Genomic DNA, 23,485 nt, shown 5'->3' with positions numbered 1-23,485 from the left:
TGCCCAGCTGTGTCCCATGGGGAGCTGCAGCCAGAGAAGAAAAGCCGGAGCCCAGGATCTCCCCAGCTTTCTTTGTGAAGAAGCCATTCTATGCATCACTCCAGAGGTTAATCAAGACTGACCCACATTCCACTCTCAGCCTGCCTGGCTGGTCTGTCTTGTCTGTGCTGCCATGGGCAGAGAGCAGCTCAGCAATGAAGTTATGGACCTCTAGACTTCAGGGAGAATGGATCCTTATTATCAGAAGGGGAAATGCTTTTTAGATTTTTAGAAGACTAAAATTGCCAGGTGAAGTGGGTTGCCTGGACTAGATCTCAGATAACCTCAACTTTGAGTCAGGAGGGTAGGAAGAAAGGTAAGGTCTAGGAATGAACTTTTGGAATCAAAGGACTTTACGGTTCAGCAGATGGACCTCACAGTGGCCTGGGGGAGTAGCAATGGCACCCAGAGGAGCAGCCTGCTGTGGACTGCATGGACACAGCATCCTGATCTGTAGCACATGCCTTCAGGGAAGAAGGTGGCAGAGGTATATCAGTACCTCAAGTAGAGACCTGTTGTGTCAGCTACTTTTGGGTGAATCTGGGTTAAAGATGGAACGGATTAAGCTGGGAGTGCATTAAGAGCAATTAACAAAACAGGTCTGGTAAGCAGGCAGGAGGGGGAATGGTCAGGTTGCCTGGTGAAGAACTAATCACAGAAGAAAGAAGAGCAGAAGGCTGGTAGAGGATGAAATCTGTATTTGCAAGGAAGAGGGTTCCCACTCACTGCTTCTCTACTCCAGGGGAGGGGCTGGGAAGGCTGCACTTGGCTCTAGGGGTCTTAGGCTAGTTAACTGAGCTGCATAGGAGCCAGCTCATTTCCCCATCATTTCCTGTCTGCAGACAGTGCTGTTACCACCTGGTCACTGAGTTCATCACATCAAAATATTGAAATCGCCTCTTAAACTAGTAACACCCATGCAGTTGGGAAGAATAGATCTTGTTTCTTTATATTTGTGCTTGAGAAGTAGAGACAGAAAAAAAAGAGAGAGAGAACTCTATTGATTGTGTAAATTCCTGCAATGACTCGGCCAGGCCAGGGCCAAAGCAGAAACTGGGAACTCAGCTCAGACCTCCCAGTGGATGGCAGGAACTCAACTACACTTGATCTTAGCCAAAAGGCTGAGAAGCGATAGGAACTCAACCACTTGCTTCCTCCAAGGGTGCATACCAGCTGGAAGTTGGATCAGAAGCAGAGAGGCTGGCCTTTGACCAGACACTCCAATATGGAACATGGAAAACCTAGGAGGCATCTCAACCCCTGCTATATCAAATACCTTCCCCAGAATGTACACATTGAACAACAGCATATCAGTATTAATAAGAACTGTGTTTGCACTGGTGTGTGCTGGGCAGTTGCTTGTCTTTGCTTCTGTATGAGCCCAGCAGTGTGGATTCTATGCAATTTCTTCAGCTGTAGTCAGCATAGCAGTGTCTAGCCAGTGCCACAGTTGTCTAGAATGCAGCTGTTAGTGGACTTAGTGGCATGATTTTGTAAAGTGCACATGGGCTTCCAAAAGTATGCACTCAGCCCCCAGAGTCGAGTGCCAATCACAGTTGGGTTTTTTTTTTTATGGCAGTAGCCACATTTCTGATGCTGTGGACAAAGAAGGGACATGTCAGGTCCCAGCAGGTGAGCATGGGTGATGTTGGGGCTTATAGCATCAATACTCATGGCCCTGGAACTATGGGATGTGGTTGAAACTTTTGCTGCATCCTGTAGGGTAGCTGGGCGAGGCTGGGGTGTATAGCACCAACAGCCACAGACCCAGTACTGGGGAATGTGAAGGTCCTTACCAAGGTTCCACAGGTGAATGCAGGCTATGCGGCAGATGGTGCACTGGTAGACACAGAGCTGGAGCAGTGGACTGCAGATCGCGCCTTCTCCAGGTTTCATGGGGTAAGTGCTGGTGTGGGAGCTGGACATATTAGCGATTATGTATTGAGGCTTTTGAGCTTTCCTGCCTGCCTTTCGCCAGTCATGTGGGCATCAACTACCTATTCCGAGTCAGAGAGTCTGGCTAGGAGGTGCCATGAGCTTTGCGCCTCTCTCTATGCTGGCTTTCCAAGTCTCCATGCTATCCAGGGCTCATGTCATTTTCACTTGTTATTTTTCAATTTTTATTTATGTGAAAGGTAGTGGAACCACAACAGATTCTGCCCATTCTCTCTCCAAATGTCCAGAACAGCTGAAACTGGGCCAGACAGAAGCTACAAGCTGGAAACTTGATCCAGGTTCTCTGCATGGGTAACCGGTGCCTGAGTCCTGAGCCATCATTTGCTGCCTCCCATGGTGGGCATTAGCACAAACGTGGGATTGGGGCAGAGCGTCTCCCCAAAACACAGTCCTCCCTTTGCTGTCCTGTCCTCTGTGCAAAGGTGAGACCTGGACACCTCTATTCAGCACTGTTGGATCCTCTTTCCAAAAATAATTTCTTTCATCTTCTAAAGCCTCACCTTTTGAGAAACAAACTTTCTGTCCTGTTTCTCAATGCTAACTGTGCTACCATATAGGTGCTGGTTCAAATCCCAGCTACTACACTTCTGATGCAGCTCGTTGCTGAAGGCCTGGGAAAGCAGAATGGTCCAAGTCCTTGGGCCCCTGCACCCATGTGGGAGACCTAGAAGAAGCTTCTAGCTCCTGGCTTCAGATCAATTCAGCTCTGGCTGTTGTGGCCATTTGGAGAGTGAACCAACAGATGGAAGCTCTCTTTGTTTATTCTTCTCTCTCTCTGTAGCCCTTTAAAGGTAAATGAATTCTTCATTTTTAAAAAGGAATCTGTCTTCTAATGTATTTGATACCTTTTAGTTGATGCCATTCTGATTGGTGTCTTCTCTGGAATGGGAAGACTGTACCACTGGGATTTTGTCCTTTTCAGTCATGTGGACTCCAACGTGATAACAGAGCCCAGCACCTAGTAGAAGCCTAATGAGCGTGTCCTTAATGAACAGCGCCTGGAGTGCAGTTTCCCATGGCGTCCTGACACCCACACCAACCTCAGGACCCACAACAGCCTTCATCAGTAAAGGAGCTGGGCTCATACGAAACACCAGCCCTGCACTCCCCCAAGAGGAAGTGCCACTTCTTCAGACCACTTCCCTGGCACAGAAGTACTGCTCTCCTCCTCAAACAGGCTCCAGAACCTACCCGCAAGCTGCCTGCTGTTGCATTTAGGATTCAGATTCTGTCCCACTTCCTGTTTCCTGGGGACCCAGGTTTCTTCTGTACTACAAGATACTCAGACTAATTCATAATTACCTAACCATGGGAAAGCTGCTTAATTTTGACAACTTAATGAGGAAGACTTAAGAAAAACTTGATTCATTTCTATTTATGCATAAAGTACTTAGCCTTAATGGTGCAATTAATTCCCACCAAATACGAAAAAAATCACCCTACAAAGCCATTCAAAAAGGATGTGTTTTAATAAAGAAAGCCAGCATCAGTGAGGTTTTCCTGAGCTTATCTTTTGCTGTACTAAACAGGTGCTGTCACATGTATGTCTTAAGTGGATATTAACACAATTTACTTTGTCATAAAAGCTATGCTTTCAACGTCTCTAAAAAAGCAGAAAATAAAAAAGCTCTTCTTAGAAAATGACACTTAGGACTTAATGGCATCAAAGTCACATTGACTGAAGAATGGAAATTACATCGTGTCTTAAAAGCCATATTAACATAGATCTGACTGCAAATGTCTAGTTCTTTCCAACACAATACATAGAAAATACAAGCCTGGCTTTCTCTTCTGGCCTATTAAAGAACACATAGGCAAAGACTGCTGAGTTATAAAATATCCTACTTGGAAGATTCCCCTAGGTGGTTCACAACCTCTTAGATTTAAAAGTGCTATATAAAAAAGACATACATCAGTTTCTGGAAAAGGTGATATTGGTCTGTAAGAGAAGCTTGCTTTGGCTTATTTTAACTTAATAGCATAAGAAAATTCCAGTCTAAAATGAATTGCAAACCAATACTAGACATTTTAAAAATAGCCATTTAGCTGAGGTCAATTATCTAAAGCTAAATAAACAAAAAGACCCTTCACCTCTCCCAGCTTGGGCAGAGCTGCCTCCTCAGGCTGGGTTTACCACCTGCTGGAGTCCCAGCCCAGAAACCAGCCTGTGAATGTGGGTGGCTCATAGCCCTGCTTCACGATGACGATGGGTGTCCTCTTATCTCTTCCAGAAGGGTCTGTCTCAAGGTACATTTTGGCTAGAAAGAGAAGCAAAGATATAGAATCAATTTGTTTGGGTTAAACTAAAATACAGAATTAAAATTATTCCATAAAATAAATTAAATTTTTATTATCTTTAAGTAGCCAAAAATTAACTGTGTGTCATTTATATCTCTTATCTGTTGGCAAAGCACCAAGAAAACTTCATTATTTCCTGAAAGAATTCCTAGTTTTATAGAACTAACTTTATGAAGTAATTATTGTTATACTTTTCAACAGAAACAGAAAATTATGACAACATTACACAAAAATGAGGCAAAAATATCTGTTATCAAATTTATGAAAGTTTTACTATTCTCATCTTAAAACAAGGTTTTAAGTGAACTGAAGTTTTTCCGAATAAATGGATAAAATAGTATTCTAAATTAGGTAAGCATTATGTTTCTGTCCACATTCTGAGGTTCTTCGTTTTTTTTTTAAACTATTATTCTTTAAAGTTCTGAGGATGGAAGCTAAGCTACTCCTCAGCTCTGGCATGGAACTCTGGGAGACATGCTGTAACGAGGCATTCAGGCGTTTAGTAACTGTTGTGCCGGGGCACAGCCGTCATTGTCAGTGGGATCTAGCTTACCAGACTTGAGAGATTCCGTTTTCTCCACTTCATTGGCATCTTTGCCGATCCAAATGAATATCTGAAAAATGAAACAACAGCAACACTGTACCTCTTGAGGAGTACTGACTCGGTGCTGGGCACTGGGTAAAGTACTTCACACTCCCAGCTTGTTCACTCTTCGCCACGACCCCAGAAGTCGGGGAGCTCTAGGGGGACCCAGAGAAGTCCGCTCACTTCTCCAGTGCTCACCTTCATCACAACACACCCAAATGGACACGCATGCTTCATTCATGTTGATTCTCATGTCTTAGTTGAGAAAGTCATCTTTCACAAAAACAACAGACTGGTGTTTTTCTGCATTTGCTCCCTGGGATGGGGAAGACCCATTTCCCAGATGGGGATCTAGGCTGGGGGAAGACCACACCCAGACACAGAGCTGGTCTGTAGGCAATCCAAGACTTTCACTTCCTCTTATGGCATTGTGCCCTGGGCACTTTGACAAAAGTGTTATAATGCTTAATATTTAAGTATTGAGCTTTGAAAATGTAGAACTAAAAAATGTAAAGCTGCACAGGCTGGGTAATTTCCACACTAAAAAATTCTCCTGAGTTGCCTTACATTTAAATCATTTGTTGGCAGAAAAAAAAATTGACCAATTAAGTTGAAACTGTATTCTAAATGATGATAAAACTGCTGGAACATGTGGGTGTAGGGCACATTACTTTAAGGTAAAAGCATGATTTTAAGACATGAAATGTAGCAAATACACAGAATCTGTCATCCCAGAAACAAGAGCTCATTACAAATAAGGATAAATACTTCTGAATAAGGAAATTTAATTCTCAAATGCACAGAAGGGTTTTACCTACATGAGGTTTAAAATTTCTTATCTGCAAATAAATGATCCATTCACCTGGGCAGAATGCAAGACTATTCCAGCATGGGTCACGGCGGATGAGGAAGCACAGGTGTGGCACAATGGGGTGGCTTAGCAACGAGAAACAGACCTCCAAGTTTTGGGCTCTGTGGATGACTCCAGGATTGGGCCCAATTCAGAGGAGCTTTTCATGTTTCTTTTTTTTTGTTAATTTAGTCACTTACAAACTTAAATATTCCCTTTTACTATTATTAGTTTATAAGGAGGTTTTACAAAGCTATCACATGTGACATATCAAATTGTCATTTTTTTCTAAAGTTGGGATACATGCAATAATGATCTCTTCTACCATGTAGATTCAAATCTGTGCTAGTTTCTTCCCCAGGTGGGGGTTTCCCCGTGACTTGCTGTCAAACCTCAGGAGGCATTCTGAGTTCTCTAGTAGTCCTCTAAGTATGGAGGTAGTAGATTACGTAGGCTGGATGACCCCATCAAGAGTGGGTGAATTTTATAAGAGGTTTTTTCCCTTAAAATTATAAAGGCAATGATAGTAACTGCGTGTCTATTTCCACATTAAAAACATTACATTGGTTTGTGCATCAGTTTTAGTTTTGCCCAAGCCACATTGTTTTATTCATGTAGCCCCAGTTCCTACCTGCTCCCAAGCATCAAGTAGCATGACATCATCTTCCGCTAAATCATTCTGGGTGAACTCTCCCGGAACCTCCTCAATCTGCAATACATGAAAAACTGCATACCAGACAGGAAAGCAGCGACTCTTGGAATACTACACACCTCTGCCTGTGTATTATTTTGGAACGCCATGAAAAAACTGGCCGTCATTTCCAGGTGCCTGCCCCGTGACACAGAGTATAGTCATCTTACCTGTACAGTAACTGGTTTGTCTCTAGCGTCTGGTCATGGCACGTGGGAAAACTCAAGCTCTTTCTAATCAGACGCTAAGGTAGAAGCCCACCTTGGGGCAGGCCACCTCTTAGGATTTCTGTATCTCAGATCAGAGGCCTTGGCTTGAGTCCTGCCTCTGCTTCCACTTCAGCTTCTTCTGGCTGTACGTGGGAGGCGGCAGGTGACAGTGCGTGGGGCCCTACCACCCGTGTGGGAGACGGACGGCCTTCTTGGCTCCTGGTTTGGCTTGGCTTACTCCAGCTGCTGTAGGCGTTTGCAGAGTGAACCAAGGAATGGAAGATTTTTCTCTCTCTTTCTTTCCCCTCTTCTCTCTACCCCTTTCCTCTCTCTTTCTGTCACTCTGACTTTCAGATCAACACATAGAAACTTCAAAAAGAAAACTACTAAAATAAAAATCTCATTTAAATGCCTTTGGGAGTGACATATACCGTCATTCTCATCATCATGTTTTGAGTTTGGGAGCTGCTTAGGTTTACACGAGTTGTCCCCACAGCGGGACCAGTGTCCTTAGAAGGACAAGGAGAGGGAACGGCAGTGTGGCTCAACTGGCTCATCTGCCGCCTCCAGGTGCCGACATCTCATATGTTTGCTGGTTGCAGTCCTAACTGCCTTGCTTCCCATCCAGCTCTCTGCTTATGGCCTGGAAAAGTAGCAGATGTCTCCAGTCCTCGAACCCCGTCACCTACATGGAAGATCTGGAGGAAGCTACAGGCGCTTGGCTTCACGTCAGCTCAGCTCTGGCCACTGGCCATTGAATCAGCAGATGAAACATACTTTTCTGTCTTTCCTTCTCTCTGTAAATCTGCCTAGAGTGCCCTCTCCTGGCCATGTAGGATACAAACTGAAAGCCAGAAGCAAGACCCCCCACAACAGATCTAAGGCGTTTGGTCTTGGACTTATCAGCTACTAGAACTGTGAGAAATATTTGTTGCTTAAACTACCACGTCTGTGCTATTTTTGTCACAGCAGCCTGAGCTAAGACACTGATACAGATGAGTTTAATTTTAGTTTAAATTGCCTGGTATCAAAGCCTAAATGTCTGTAAAATGTTACTGTTGATTGCATTTGTAGGTACATACATAATCCTCTGTGATGTTTCCCATTGACTATACTATCCCCATAACATCTTTTTATTCAACCAACAAGGTAAATGTTTTTGTTACCTTGGGAAACAGAACTATATCAGAAATGACTGCTACCCACACAAAAAGTGTCAGATTATAAAACTAGGCCACCCCCCATATGTTCATATTCATATGAACAATTATGAATACTGTGATGGGTGTGCAGTAGCTGGTAATTTAAGAGCAGCTCCATTTATATACTAAATTACAAGTATTCATAGTGTGTTCACATCCACTGCACAAAGAATAGCATCTGTGGTACACAGGTAACCAGAGAGTCACAGGTGCACACTGTATGGAAGGGGTCCGAGCTGATGGGGATGCTGCTTCGCCCACTGGTGTTAGTTTCTATCCCCCTGTTCTTGGGACACTTACAATGAATCTTCCAGTTTTGTTAGAACAGCCATAAAGCCGAGGTGGGTGGTCTTCAGCCTGTGTCTCCAGCAGGGGTGAGGTCTGGTAATCCTTTTGCCCTCCAAGAGCATCCCAAAACTCCTCTGTGGAAAACATACTAATTGAATCCAACGCATATCCAGAGGCATGGGATACGATCATCCTACATGAACAAATATCTCAAGTTGACTTCAATATTAAGTAGTTACTTATAGCACATGGCATCCTCCCCGTTTGCAACCAACAGAGGGATTCTTAACGCCTAAGACCAGCAGAAAGACAGCACACACCTGGCTCACTGCCTTCCTGAATCCTGGTGGTGCTGCACTTGAGGACACTGGCCACATGCTCCGCGCCCTTCTCCTCGTCCTGGCTGGAACCTTTTCCAATCCACATGTAGCCATTGTTCTGTTTCAGCTTCAGGACAAAAACGTCGTTGGAGTTCAAGGAATTTGCATCAACATCAACCTAGAGTGTGTAAAAGCAGAACACGATGTTTCACATTCACTGCTCTTCTCCCAGTAAATGTATCTCCTAAAAGCCATGACTGTGACAAACTACCCACAGCCTCCTGCCCTACAGCCAGGGGACACCAGTGTGGTGTGTGAAACACTACAGCAGGTGTCCTTTGATCTGTGTCATTTTAATGCTCAACTGACCTCCGATGGTAGCACAAGGATCTAAAAGCAAAATTAGTCAAGCTTGGGGCTGACGTTGTAGTCTGTGATGCTGACATTCCCCGTTAGCAGTGGTTTGAGTCCCAGCTGCTCCACTTCCCACCCAGCTCCCTGTTAACGTATCTGGGAAAGTGGTGGACAATGGCCCAAGTACATGGGTTACTGTCACCCAGCTGGGACTTCCAGACTCCTGGCTTTGGCCTGGCCCAGCGCTGGTCAAAGAATGTGCTAGCAAATGGAAGCTTTTGTCTTTCTCACTCAAACAGGAACCGGAGTCTACTGTGGGCAGAGATTGTATTGTAGACTCAGACTCAGGTACAGCTGAGTGACAGTTCAAATGACGTCAGATGTATTAGATGGGATTAAAAACACGACAGTGATGACTGTGTTCGCCCAGTGGAGAAGCAGCCACAGAGCAAGAAGATGAAAGCAGAGGGGAGCTGAGAGCAGGGACAGGGTGTCAAGGGTGAAGAGATATGTGGAACCTCCCGGTGTGAAAGGCTCAGGTGAATGGCTTGTGTGCAGAGATGGGGGTGGAAGATGGGCCCACGTCTGGGGATAGAGAGTATGCAGGACAATATGGGAGAGATCTGCAGACTTGGATTTGAAAACAGGTGCTCAGCAGCTGAGGTGTGGCTGAAGTGCCATATGGGTCAAAGCACACAGCCTTCTGGAAACCTGGGCCTGCTGGCTTTGTCTGCACCTGCAGTTCCTGCCCACGACCCCACAATAGGAGGTGTGGTTAGAGACAGTATATCTGATCAATACACCTATGGTTCTGGCCCACTGTGGCCAAGTTGGCTCCCATATCTGTTATACTTATCCCCTCACATCATCCCAGTGTGGTCAGGCATCTGACTGTCACCACTGGCCTTTCCAGAGTCAGCGTTAAGTTGCTTCATGCCCTGGACAGCTTGATGTGTTACATACAGCTTTCTTTTTTTTTTTTTTTGATTTATTTTTATTATTTTTTTATTGGAAAGGCGGATATACAGAGAGGAGAGACAGAGAGGAAGATCTTCCGTCCGATGATTCACTCCCCAAGTGAGCGCAACAGACCGATACTATGCCGATCCGAAGCCAGGAGCCTCTTCTGGGTCTCCCACGCGGGTGCAGGTTCCCAAAGCTTTGGGCCGTCCTCAACTGCTTTTCCCAGGCCACAGGCAGGGAGCTGGAAGGGAAGCGGGGCTGCCGGGATTAGAACCGGCGCCCATATGGGATCCCAGGCGTGCAAGGCGAGGACTTAACCACTTGCGCCACCGCGCCGGGCCCATACAGCTTTCTTAAAACTCATTGGTCTGAGGTTTGATTCCACTAAGAAAATGAGATGTCAGTATCTGGAGTTTAACCTTTTACTCAACTCTCTTGTTTTTAGTGTTTCTTTTTATTATGAATGGTGGATAACTACAGAGGGGAGGACTAGGATCTTTCCATGGCTCAAGTATGCTGGGAAGTCCACAGCCAGGACATGGTTGACTGAATGCCTAACGTTACCTCCACAATCCTAGTGATGGATGCCAGGTTTCTCCGGACTTGAAAGAGGCGCACAGGGGGAGCGGGTGCCTGACCTCCTTTTCTCGATGTTCCATTCTTGTAAATAATGAGTGGTTTGTCTTTGAATAAACTCAGCAGGTGAGCAGGCTCTTTGCCTTGGGAGACTCGAATCTGGGAGTAGAGGAAAGTAGAAAAAACAAATATCATCCAGAATGCAATAAAATCTAAATGTGTTCCTATTTTATTTGCTGAAAACAAAGCCGTGGGGCAGGGCCGTGGCCTGGTGGTTAAGCTGCCCGTGTCCCACCCTGGATGGCCTGGGTTTGCTTTGTGCTTGTGGCTCCTGACTCCAGGTTCCTGTTCATACAGGATGGTGGATCATGAGGTGGGGACTCCTGCCACCCAGACGGAGGTCTGGATTGAGTTCCCACTCCCAGAGTAAGCACTGGGTCTCTGTAACCTGATGTGAACATGACTCTCCTTTCAAGAGCATCAGCATTTCACAGCTGTTCACAGATGTGCTGGATTCCTGCGTGCTTTGAAGCTAGCACATAAGGTTAAGGCATATGTGTCTGAATGCTTCAAAAAGTAAATACAAAATCACCTCATTATTTCTAGATTCCCACATTTGGGAAATGAAAATAGATTTCCATCCAAAATTATAAGCTGGCAGACAAACTGAATATATATACTTCCTATTTTTATCTCTGTATAGACATGATAATAGCAAATGAGCTCAATACAAGCAACTTATCATATAATATAGGAACTTTTCTGGATAAAAAAACCGAAGATGGCAAATGGTGAATGCTTTCTTGATTTCATTTACCAACATTAAATACTAAATTAGAATTTTCTATTTTGTTTAAGTGCTGATGCCTCTTGATATAAAGTTCAAACACTGTGGTAGTTCCCCGACTGCCTTCCCACCTCCCGATTTTTTCCTTCCCTGTGTTAAATTTGGCTGTCCCAGTTACCCTGCACTTGAAGATGTAGGGATTTCTAGAGTTGGAATGCTGACTGTACTAAGAGAGTGAGACCTACAGACAGGTTTGGAAACAAGGGCCTTCATGAATGTCTCAATCAGTAAGCATCCAGATATGTTACAAAAATATTTATTCAATCACAGAATCAGAGATTGGTTGGACATAGGAGAGTGTACCAAAAAACAGTTACCTCAGCATTTCATATGCCCGGGACAAACTTCAACCGGCAGGAAAAAATGACAAAGGGCAAGTGGAGGAGAAGGGAATAACCTCTACTTTTACCTATAAAACTGTATCTTGGTAAATAATAAATAAACTTGAATAATAAAAAAAGAAGAAGGACCACTGGTTATAATCCATCCCCTACTGTGAAAGCCAGATGAGAGGACAAAGGGATAGATTAAAAAAAATTCCAATATTGTTAATGGACTTAGTAAAACAATGCATAAGGCACCTATTACATGGCTTTAGATTTTTCACGCATTATTGTACATTACTGCCACCTTGTGGTTAGACTAAATATTATCATTTCATTGCCAAATAGTCATGGGTATATTAAGTATCCAATAGGAAAGATGGAATATGCAAGGTGAATGCATATCGGCGAGTTCTGAAGACTCTGATATGGAACACCTCATCAATTAGATGGCATAGATGAATAGAGCTTGCTAGAAATACTTCACTCAGGAAATGGATACAATGCTTCTTGAGGAAATAGAAGGGAGTGAATTTAAGAACACCTTCATCCCGTTAATTTGATAATTAATGACTGATGGGTTAAAGTACAGAAACTTTAGTGCTCCTCTTTAAACTCAGATCCAGTTTGCATGATAAATCTACACCAAGAACCAAAATGGAAAGAAAATTGGAAACCAAGGCGAGACTCCTCCTTCTAGTACGCAACTTATCTCTGTATTAACTAGTGAAACTCCCCATATAAACAGTTGGAAAAGAACAACAAAAAAACAGAGAACACAAAGCCAAAAATGTGCATACCACACGCCAGTAGGACCTTAACTTACTTGATATGAGCCGGGACAGAGTTAGACACAGGCAGTCAAAGGTAAGTTAATAGGCTTTTATCACAAATAAGCACGAGCCTTCAGAGCTTTTAGGACACACACACACACACCGAGAGAGAGCAAAAGCGAGCAAACAAGAGACAGAGAAAGAGACAGCTCTTTGGACTTCCCAAAATACCAGGCCTGAAACCAGATGCCAAAGCACGTCTCCCACGTGCGTATCAGGGACCCAAGGACTTGGGATTCATTACCTGTTACCCTGAATTTTCTGTGTCATCGGCAGCTGGAGCCAGGAGCCAAGCCCCCAGGCAGTCTGACATGGCCATGGGCCTCCCCGCAGGAATCCCATGACTAGGCCAAACACCCGCCTCATGCCTTCAGTGTGGACTAGAATCTGGAATTCACTTTCCAGAAAATAGAGACAGAAGCCTTATTGAAAAGTGGCCCAAAAACCCACACATGTGACCAGCTCCAGTTACAATGAGAAAATGAGCACACGCACAAGGAAGACCTTATGTTAGCTTTGGGGACAAGGGACAAGCAGACGCCCTTGCTGGGATGAAGGAGAATGCGGACACATTGGAGCACACGCGAGGGAGATGGAGTCCCTCTGCTGTCTGCACTGCAGTTGCACAGAAAGCCATTTAGCCATGACCATGAATGCCCGTGGTTACTAGTAAGGACTGTACCGAGGAGCGGATTCTCCATGAAGCAGAGTGCAGCGACGGAACCTGAGCGGACAGCAAAGAAAGCTGCGGCCGGCCAACACCTGCCCGGCGGACACAGGACGAGAGCCAGACAGTTCGACTCCTACAACGAACAAATCAACCCTCACCACCACCCCGTCCACTTGCTCACTAAAGTGATGTATTTGTATGTCTATGGAATTGTTATTTGGAACGAGGTTTAGTCATTCTGAATAGTTACTACACCTGTTCTTGGATCAAAGGCCCCGAAGCGATCATCCCCTTTCACCTCCCGCTCACTTCTTGCCGTTGGGCTTTCAGGCAAGATTGTGGTATCTAAGATAGGAAAGCTAGGGCCTGTGCTGTCTGGTCCAGGTGTAGTGCTGTTTGCTGTGCAGAGCGCAGCCTCGACCATCCTGATTTGACAGGTGCCCATCACTGTTCCATTCTTTTACTGTATCTGTGTGGGCGTCTTCTGTTGCCTTTTAAAAAAATTTTCCATTGTTAGGACAAATTTCCATGATTTTAGAAACTTAAAATGTAAAAATAGATTTATCTTTTTCTCCAGGAGGGAAGTCCTAAATATGGTCCCCAGCTAATTTAATCCCTGTGATAAATCGGGAGCAGTAGGGCCCGGCACAATAGCATAGTGGTTAAAGTCCTTGAACACGCCAGGATCCCATATGGATGCCGGTTCTAATCCCGGCAGCTCCACTTCCCATCCAGCTCTCTGTTTGTGGCCTGGGAAAGCAGTTGAGGATGGCCCAGAGCCTTGAGACCTTGCAGCTGTGTGAGAGACCTGGAGGAAGTTCCTGGCTCCTGGCTCCGGATCGGCACAGCACCGGCCATTGCGGCCACTTGGGGAGTGAATCATCAGAGGGAAGATCTTCCTGTCTCTATATCTGTCTTTGTAATGAAAATAAAACAAATCTTTTTTTAAAAAAAATTGGAAGCAATAACTTCGGACACTAGATGGAGATCAAGGGACACCTTTCGGGAGGTTCCAGGGGTGACACCCCCTTGCCTGTGAGGCCTCCAGAGGTTGGCTGTTCCCTGCGGAGGCTGGCTGTTCCCTGCGGAGGCTGGCTGTTCCCTGCGGAGGCTCCTGCACATCTTCAGAGTTGGTAACTGCGGGTGGAGCCTTTCTCATGCCACACCCCTAACTCTGCCTGCCCTCTTGTTTCATCTGTAAGGAGCCTATGATTACACTGGGCTGCTGCCAAGGGAGCCGAGAGAATCTTTTCAAAGATATGCTGATGAGCCACCTTGATTCCTTCTGCAATCTCAACCCTCTTTGCTTTGTAGCAGAAGCCATCTGCAGCTTCTGAGGATCTATCAAGAACATCTTGGAGCTACTATGCACATTTAACAACATCTGTAGCTGCTAACACAGATCAAGATCAATGTTGACTGTCACCATTGCATGGTGTGATTGTAACTGGAAGATCTGGTGCAAGAGGGGCTCCTGAGTATGTTGATAGTCATCCTTCAGATTGGTTTCAGAAGCAGAGATAGGCTCCCGTCTATTGGCTCATTCTTTGAACACTCACAGTGGCCAAGCTGGAGTCAAGTGTGAAGCTGGGAGCTGAGAACTGCATCCAGGTCCCCCACAACAGTGGCAAGAACACAGCCACCTGAGCCACCACTCCTGCCTCCCTGGATTAGTTAGCATCATCGGGACGCTGTAGGCAGGAGCAGGGGCCAGGAGTCCAACACTGCCAGTCCCATGTGAGATCTGAAAGCCAAAACCCCAGGCCGGAGCTCCATCTCTGTTAACAGACTTTTGGTGTTTTGCTTTGCTTTGGTTCAATCCTTTTCCAGAATCTGAGAACACCAGTATGGCATAAGAGTAAGAATATTTAAAATTCCAACGTGAAAATAGAATGTCAAGTAAATGTCCAATTCCCACCTCAGCCTTAAAGGGAAGCTTTCTCTAAGTATTGCAATAGTAAAGATTTTACATGTGGATGTGGGGATAAAAACATTCCAACCTGCACAGCCTGTCCTCCGAGGGAACGATCCAGCTGAACCGTCAGGAATGCAGATGTTGTCAGCTCGTCTCTTGTGGCATTTGCTCCTTGCCTGGGGGAACAGGAGTGAAATAAATTCGCTTATATTTAACTTGGAAGACCTCCTCATGTAGGCTTTTGTTACTTTTTAAATCATTTATTTGTGAGGTGGACAGATGGAGAAAGAAAGAGAAAACAACCTTCTATCTGCTAATTTACTCCCCAAATGTTTTCAAGGGCAAAGTTGGGGCAGGGCGGGGCCGCAGTTGAACTGGCCTATCAGAATTCAATCCAGGTCTTTTGCTTGGTGGTATTAACCCAGTTACTTGAGCCATTACCACTGCCTCCAGCTGTCCATGTTGCCAGGAAACTAGGGGCACCTCATCACCTGTGACTCCCCTCTCGCTTCTATGCTTCCAGCTGTTGAAAAAACTGGCTAATTTACATTTTGGGTTTACTATAGAGAAAAACAATACAACCAACTAACAGGTTATATCACCCAATCTTTGTCTTAGTTTGCTCCCTTTTTCTTTTCCTTAGTAGTTCCACCAACAACCCTGAAAATGTCACAAAAACTTTGCTCCTAGTAAGTACCCTGCTTCCTTGTCTCCAATCCTTCTGGTTCCTGTCAGAGAACCTCGTTTTCCATTCACGTGATTTGCTTTAGAAGCCACTGGGTTCTTTGCTTCTCATTTTGAAACCCAATGCTTAGGACAAAGAAAATTATTAAAACTATCTATGGTTGACAAGATTTCTAAACCTGTGGTACTTGATGCTCATTAAGAATAAATGCTGCTGGGCCCAGGACAGTAGCCTAGTGGTTGAGGTCCTCACCGTGCATGCACTGGGATACTATATGGACACTGGGTCTAATCCCGGCAGCCTCGTTTCCCCTCTAGTTCCCTGCTTGTGGCCTGGGAAAGCAGTCTAGGATGGCCCAAAGCCTTGGGACCCTGTACCAATGTGGGGGACCTGAAAGAGGCTCCAGGCTTTTGGCTTTGGATTGGGTTACCTCAGACTGTGGTGGCCACTTGGGGGGTAAACCATGTGACGGAAGATCTTCCTCTCTATCTTTCCTCTTCCTCTCTATATATCTGCCTTTCCAATAAATAAATAAATAAATAAAATTTAAAAAAGGATAAATGCTGTCCCAAAATGGAATTTCCTACTTCAAGTAGATCATCATTGTTCAATGCTCTCAAATACAGATGTTTGAGAAAGGTCACTGCTGAAATTGTTTCTCTTACAATATGAGTGATTTTAGAAGCACAAAAAAATGTGTGTATTTAGAAGTTAATTTAATTCTAGTATTTCATCTCTAACTTGTTCATTCATGGACTTATTTTGTTTACATTCCTTTATGGAAATTACCAAGTCAGCTGGGAAAATATTTCATTGGAAATCCAGTCTTCAATAGATTGGCTTATAAATGCTCCTTTACTATGTTTACAGAAACTTTTGTAGTTCCACAAACCATGTAACATTAGCAAATTTATTTATCTAGCATCTACTATGTTAAATGCCAAAGACACAAAAGAATTCTTAAGTATCTTAATAACTCAAGAAGTTATACATTATCATCATAGAAAGCTTAAACATTCAAAAACAGAAGAAAACTAAGTGAGTCTCCAGTTGCACTCCAGACATAGGAACTATTGACAATGTGATCTTTCCACTGGGAATTGTTTCAGGTGTGGACTAAACTTGTCCTCCGTAAAGGAATCCCTGCTCACACAACACCCGGATTGGAAACTGGGCTCAGCCTCCACTCTGTTGCTTTTTCCATTCCTTACAACCTGTTGTTCTGTTGCTAGCCTGCTTCTAGTCCAATTTCCTGTGACATTCCCATAGTACGATAGATACCCTTACATTACACGTCTGAGCACTGGTCCTTCCTCTGTGAGCACGGCTGTGAGACTGATTCTAAGCAAACCCAAACCTCAGTTAACTCCAACCATCACCCAAGCCTATGTAAGAGGGAAATCCAAGTATTCTAGTATATTCCCTCCATTAGAGGGAATTTTAAGATGACAAAGAATGAAGACTGATCCATTTGAGATTTCTGGAGTAGGCAATGGAGTCACAACTTACATTGTTGCAGGTTTTTTGTTTGTTTGTTTGTTTGTTGTTTGTTTGTTTTAGCACTACTTTGCAGGTCCAGTCCAGAGGGACCCCAGTGGCAGCCATACGATGACATTGCACCCAACCCTGGCTGCTGGATCATTAGCTGCCATACAAGGTAAGATACTCAACTACATGTTCACCAAGAGAGCTGTTGCTGAAGACATCCAAACTTCTTTCCTAGACTACACAGGAAAAATTTCTAACTCCTTCTGTTGTGGATGGCAGCTATAAAATAATGTCAAAAATACTATGTGAATGCCACACAAGCCTCATTCATTTGGAATTTGGGAACAAAATCTGGTTCCTGTGGAACCTGAGCTTACCACGTGTAGATGAGCTGTCCTCTGGGGTAAGTGTAGAGGATGATGTAGCAGTCGCCACCATAGAACTCACCATAAGAATCTGGGTCAACTGGGACCCTACCGCTGCTTTCTACACGCCAGATCTGCAAGGGATAGGGTATACATGCAAAGATTAAAATTTTATTTATCTAGCAACATTTCTCACCAGCTTTAAATAATTTTTGGTTTGGGCTGATCATTAAACAACTTTAAACCAATTTTCTAACTAGTTTATGAATTCATTAGAAAGGAAGAAATTGTTATCAATTTGACAGTTTGTACACTAAGCTTTTTAAGTACTTATATTTCTTCTGCGTCCTCTGCAGTATTTACCTCAGTCCTAAACCTGGAGCTTAAAAAATCAAAATCATTTGATCAACTAATGAAAATAACTTGACACCTAAGTAGATTAACAAATTTAGCATTCAGTCTAGGAAATTCAAGTGTTTTTTATTTGTCTTTTTTTTCTTTCGCTGTTGATGTGTTATTTACACATATTTTTCTTTATTCTCTGTGTTCTATGACATGAAGCTATTGTTTTCTAAGGTGATGCTTGTTAACTGTGCTCAAATAATAAATACAATGCAGTGAACTGAATGAATGCTTGTACCCCCGCAATATTCATGTGGGATTTCAACCCCAATATGAAGGTTTTAGAAAGAGGGACTTTGGCAGGCAATTAAGTCATGAGGTAGTGCCCACACAAATGGGATTAGTGCTCTTATAAATCAGACCCCTGATTGCTGCCCAGCTCCTTTTCTCCCACATCAGCACACCAGGAAAAGACGGCCATACATGATTCAGGAAGCAGATCTCCCTAGAACCCATCAAAACTCCTGTGTTAGAAACCAAACTTAGGGAAACTGATCTTAGAACTCCCACTCGAGAACCGTGAGGACTAAATGCGGTTTAAGCGCCTACAGTACAGCACTGTGTCACAGAATAGCTAAATACCTCCACTTCGCCGGAACCATCGTCCACCATGTTATGCTGGGCAGCCATCTGCGAAGAATTGTGTAACTGTGAGGCATCAAAGGGAATTTGCTGTATCTGAGCCACTTTTTCTGTGACATAAACCTTCCCAAAGCCATCGCTCTGATCTTTATCTTTCCAATCCCTAAAGAATTGTTTGAAGATTGGTGTTTCACCTCCTTCTGGAAGAACTTGAATCTGAAATTTAAAATAACAACAGTAAGTAGGAAGAAGAGAGACTGAGGAAAACCAATACCAGTAGAGAAATACTAGGGAAATGGAAAGATGGTCTGTTTGGGTTCTTCCAACTGCAGACATGAATTCAGTGACCAGGGTAGTAGAATAATCTAGTCCTGTTTTCCTTATAACAAAAGTAATTGCCATAGGATGTGAATGTCTGAGATAAGAACAAAGTTCTTGCATCTTTCACTACAGAAGCTAACTACATTTGTCTTTGTACACTTGGCTTACCAAGGCACTTGACCTGAATGAAGTCATTGCAAGGTGTTATTTGAGTCAGAATACCAAAATGAGAGGAAATCACAGAATTGGGAGATTCAGAGAGGAAAAGAGTAAGCAGCTAGTGTCTGAGTTGATCTTTATGAAAGCAAGTATTATCTGAATATTAGACCCCATCTGCCCAACTTGTTCTAAGGTGGGTCATGTTGAATTGAAAGCTGTGGAGGAAGTGAGTGGGTTCTTTGTCAGCTTGCAGCCCTATCGACTCATCTCCTCCACCAGCTAACACAGTAAGGACACGTGACATGATTGCACACTGAGAATCAGTTCACATGTGTGCAATACATTGAACTCAGTCCTTTCATGAATGTTGAGGAGATGTCATGCACTCCCATGCTTTAAATCCCATTCTTCCAGTTCACTTTTACGCATACTTGGGTACTGGTGGGATAATTCATCTGCTCTAGGAATTCTTCAGCCGTTTTCATTGCAGCCTTCCTTTCTTGAGGATTAGCATCTTTTCCTAAAACACAAGTTAAATTAAAGAAAGAATTTTACTAAGGGAAATATAGGATTAGGTAATATTTGTAGACCACAAATAAAATTACAATTTAATATAAATACTACACTGACAGAATTTCAAAAATGTCTTATTATGCTGGATGCATGTGACAATGAAGTGATGAATGCCATTTATAAAAATCATTTCGTATTAGTCAAAATGCCATATTTAATAACACAATCCCTGGTAAATGATGCTAGTAGGACAGATAGAGCTGAATTTTATGGGAGGGAGTTATAGATCAAATCTGAAATAAAGAGTTTTTGTGTTTTAATCTGAGGTGCACAGGCAGAGATGTAGAGAGAGGAAGAGAGGGAGAGAATGAGAGAGATGAAGAGAGAGAGAGAGAGAATGAGCACGCCCAACCACTGGTTCACTTCCCAAATGCCTGCAGTGGCAAGGGCGTGGCCAAGGTTCGGCTGGAGCCACACTGTGGCTAAAGTCTGAGTTGGGAATTCCACCCAGGACTCCTAAGTCAGTGTCAGCAACACGATTTCTTGACCATCACTACTATCTCCCAGGGTCAGCCTTGGCAGGTAGTCAGGAGCTAGAGCAAAGTAATGAGCCAAAAAGGATGCTTCAACATGAGGTGTGGCTGTCCCCACTGCCCGGCTACCTACAGCAGGTAAACTGTCCTTTTCTAACTCACAAAAGATGTTTTACTTACTCTTATGAGGAAGTATCTGAAACCTGGAAATGCAGCTATAATAGAAACAGCATCTTTTTACCTTTCCATACAAAAATTTGTTTTGCAGCACCATGGTCCAAAATAAAGCATTCTTCAGAAAGCAGCATTGCCATTGAGAAGGGATTTTCCTCGGCCACCACGGTCACTTTCATGGCTCCACTTGCGTCTGAAACCTGATGTGAAAACCATGAACACAGTAGATTTGTTCTGCCATAGTTTGCCTTGAGATGATTCAAATCTTCTAAAATTACAGTAATGATTGCATCACTCTGACAAGCAGTGGAAAACTGCTGAAATGCACATTTTGAACTCATGAGCTTTATAGTATGTAAATTATATCCCAATAACGTGATCAAGGGAACAAGCATGTGGCCAATTCTATCTTAAAAGATTTTTTTCAAAAGCCTTTGGAGGTAAAGGAGTCACAACGATAAAAGCGTAGATTTTGACACAATGCTCCACCCATCAGAAAGTAACAGTGATTGCTGTAAGGCTGACTGTTTCCAGGTGCTCAGATATGCTAAACCACCACGTGATGTGCCTCATACAAACGTGTCTTTGACAACCTTATACTCACTGTAAATACACAAAAAGCTCACAGTTCATACACAGGCATATTAATATATGAAAATCAAAATCCTTCTAGGCAAAGCTAAATCTAGGACCCAGACAAAACAAAACAAAACAACAGCAACAACAACAGAAAAAGAAAAAAAAAACAACCCATGAGCTAAGGCTGTCCTTGTGAAGCTCTTGTTAGGATCTCAGGAAAGTCTACTGCCTGAAGGCCCTTTAGTCAGCAGAAGGGTCTTCAGCAGCAGTTCCCTCAGCAGATGGAGGTCAGGAAAGCTGCTGGACACCTGACCTGCAGAGAACAGCTCAAACATCAAGGCTGAGACACTCCATCAGAATACATAAAGCAGGGGCTGACATCATAGCGTTGCAGGTAAAGCCACTTCCAGTGCCACTAGCATCCCCTAATTGGTACCAGCGAGAGGATGGTCCAACTGCCTTGGCCCTGGCCATCCATGTGCGAGACCCAGAAGCTGTGGAAAATGTCTCTTTCCATCTCTTCTGCTCCCTCTATAGTTTCAACTTTCAAATAAATAAATCTTTGAAAAAATTTTAAAGATTATATGAACCCAGAGGACAGAAATGATACTGGCTTTGCCACCTTTCTCCAAATAAGTCTTGAGATGCTGATTTGTATTTCTATGTTATTTACTTCACAAGGTGCTTTTTACCCAGGACATGCTCAAACAGTTCTCGAAGTGGTAAATGTAGGCCAATAAGATGCACATAAACTGCACAGCAGTGGAAAGACCTGCAGCCCTAGCGACCACTTCCATTTTGGAAATAACGAGCTCCATCGTCATCTTCCTCAAGACACATTCTCCCTGAGCTTCCACTTCTCATCTTGGCAAAACCAAAGGATTTCACTAAGTGCCACCAACATACTGAGGCCTACTTTGGGGAACATAAGGGCATAACACACAGTAACTGGGGACTCAAGGAAATCTAGCGGAGAAAACAGAAATTTTAACAGAAAATCTTAAGAGAAGTACAATGAATTCTACATCACACACTTCTTTGAAAGCTGAAGTTTAACCGTTCGGCCAGTCAGCCTTTACTGAGGGGCCTCTAACATGAAGAATGGTCACTGTGCTAAGCAAGGTATTGCTTACAGATGCTTTCTAATTCAGGCTTTGCAAGTTAAATTCTTTCTTGGTAAATTATCACAGCACATTTATTCTGTCATATTTGAAAATGATTAGAATACATTTCTTAAAAGAAAAAAGCTGCAGGGTGGTGCTAAGGCACTGAAATGAATTGAATGTACATGCTAGAATTCAGTGATTTTTTTTTTCCCCAAGTCAGCTTGTAGATTGCAATGTAATCGACAGGACGCTTGTCAAATACCCAGATCCCAGGGCTCTCCCCCACCAGAGGCAAAGATTCGCACCACGAGGGTGGAGTTTGAGCTCCCCAGATGGTTCTGCTTCCAATTGCCTTTGGCTACCCCACATTTTGAAAAACTATGTTTGGAAGCACACAGTGCAGTTCCACTAGAGGGAGCCATGATCCAGGCTTAACATTTTCATTGAAAATTTTCTTCAGTCCACAACGCCTTTCAAGAGATGGTATAAAATAAAACGCTGAAGGCTGCTGAAAATAGAAATTTACTCTTTCTAAGGTAATGAAGCCATCGTTGTTAGGCTTTGCTGTTTAAGAATGAACTTCCCCATTATAAACAGGAACTATACCACGCAAGCTAGTGATCTTCATTCAAAATCAGATTTCCAGAACTACAAAGTCCCTTTGATGGTATTAAACAAAACTTCCTATTACAGAGGAGAGAACTTCCAAGTGCAGGGAGATTATGATCCACTCCTCATCAGCTGTTCATGTGTATGTGTGCTGCAAAGGATGGGATTGGAATGGGAACCTGTGTTGTTCTGGGGCAGTGGGAAAAGGGGACAGGTGTAACTCTGGCATCCGGCTTCCTGCTAAATGCCCCTGGAAAGGCAGCAGGACACAGCACAAGCCCCTGGATCTCTGCCATCCAGGTGGGCACCAGGATGTAGTTCTCAGCTTCTGGCTTCAACTTGGCCTAGACCTGGCTGTTGTTGCCATTTGAGGAGTGAACCACAGGATGCAAGATCTCTATCTCTCTTTCTTTCTGTGTGTGTGCACACACACGTGCTGCTTGCTTGCTTGCTTGCAATTCAACCTTTCAAGGAAACCAATAAAAACATCTCTAGGATGCTAATCAGTAATAAAACAATAAAAGCGTGGAGCTGGGGAGGATGTGAGTCATCCCCTAATACAATGCCTTTATCATTATCTCCCTCTCCTCAGATAAGAAAATTAAAACCTAGGACATGTGACTAGTTATTGACCACGGGGTGGGGCGGGTCAAAGTCAGCTGCTGCCCGGACAAGCTGGTTTTCACTCTTTCCTTTCAGCTGCTTGACTTGACAGCTCTGTTATCTCTTAATAAAGGATGTCTTCATATTTCTAAAGGATGTCTTCATATTTCTAAAGAGGATGTCGTAATAAGGTGAAAGTAATGGAATCTTATCAAGAACTTACAGGAAAAAAAGTTTGCACAGTATATTTACCCTAGAAATTAAGAAACTATTTCTATACAATATATTAAGACACATTGTTGCAGACTCCTATAGTAAAATAGAACTGGGGTAGGCATAACAGGAAAAGACTCCACTAGCAATGCTGGCAGCCTATTTTGGTGCCGGTTCCTGAGCGGACTGCCCTACTTCTGATTCAGCTCCTTGCTGGTAGTCTGGGAAAAGCA

General features: G+C 43.6%; 1 protein-coding gene across 2 annotated transcripts in view; it reads right to left on the bottom strand.

The window, feature by feature from the left end:
- Positions 1 to 3,664: 3,664 nt before the first annotated feature.
- The window catches only part of SCIN (scinderin), a 55,311-nt gene continuing 35,490 nt past the window's right edge, over positions 3,665 to 23,485 (bottom strand). Inside the window, exons 6-16 of one of the 2 annotated variants that reach the window (XM_040964865.1) lie at positions 20,210 to 20,342; positions 19,354 to 19,442; positions 18,443 to 18,658; positions 17,471 to 17,592; positions 15,006 to 15,096; positions 10,321 to 10,491; positions 8,440 to 8,617; positions 8,132 to 8,253; positions 6,361 to 6,438; positions 4,847 to 4,907; positions 3,665 to 4,253 (exon numbers count right to left, since the gene is read on the bottom strand). In XM_040964865.1, the coding sequence (XP_040820799.1) occupies positions 4,126 to 4,253; positions 4,847 to 4,907; positions 6,361 to 6,438; positions 8,132 to 8,253; positions 8,440 to 8,617; positions 10,321 to 10,491; positions 15,006 to 15,096; positions 17,471 to 17,592; positions 18,443 to 18,658; positions 19,354 to 19,442; positions 20,210 to 20,342 (1,389 nt within the window). In that variant the 3' untranslated portion in view covers positions 3,665 to 4,125. The remainder of the gene's footprint in view (positions 4,254 to 4,846; positions 4,908 to 6,360; positions 6,439 to 8,131; positions 8,254 to 8,439; positions 8,618 to 10,320; positions 10,492 to 15,005; positions 15,097 to 17,470; positions 17,593 to 18,442; positions 18,659 to 19,353; positions 19,443 to 20,209; positions 20,343 to 23,485) is intronic. The other variant, XM_040964866.1, reaches the window with a different exon arrangement.

Source organism: Ochotona curzoniae, unplaced genomic scaffold (assembly GCF_017591425.1).
Source record: "Ochotona curzoniae isolate NIBS_2020 unplaced genomic scaffold, NIBS_Ocur_1.0 scaffold_3835, whole genome shotgun sequence".
Lineage (NCBI taxonomy): Eukaryota > Metazoa > Chordata > Mammalia > Lagomorpha > Ochotonidae > Ochotona > Ochotona curzoniae.
Note: the sequence above shows the minus strand (reverse complement) of the source record. Positions and strands in the feature narration are given on the sequence as shown.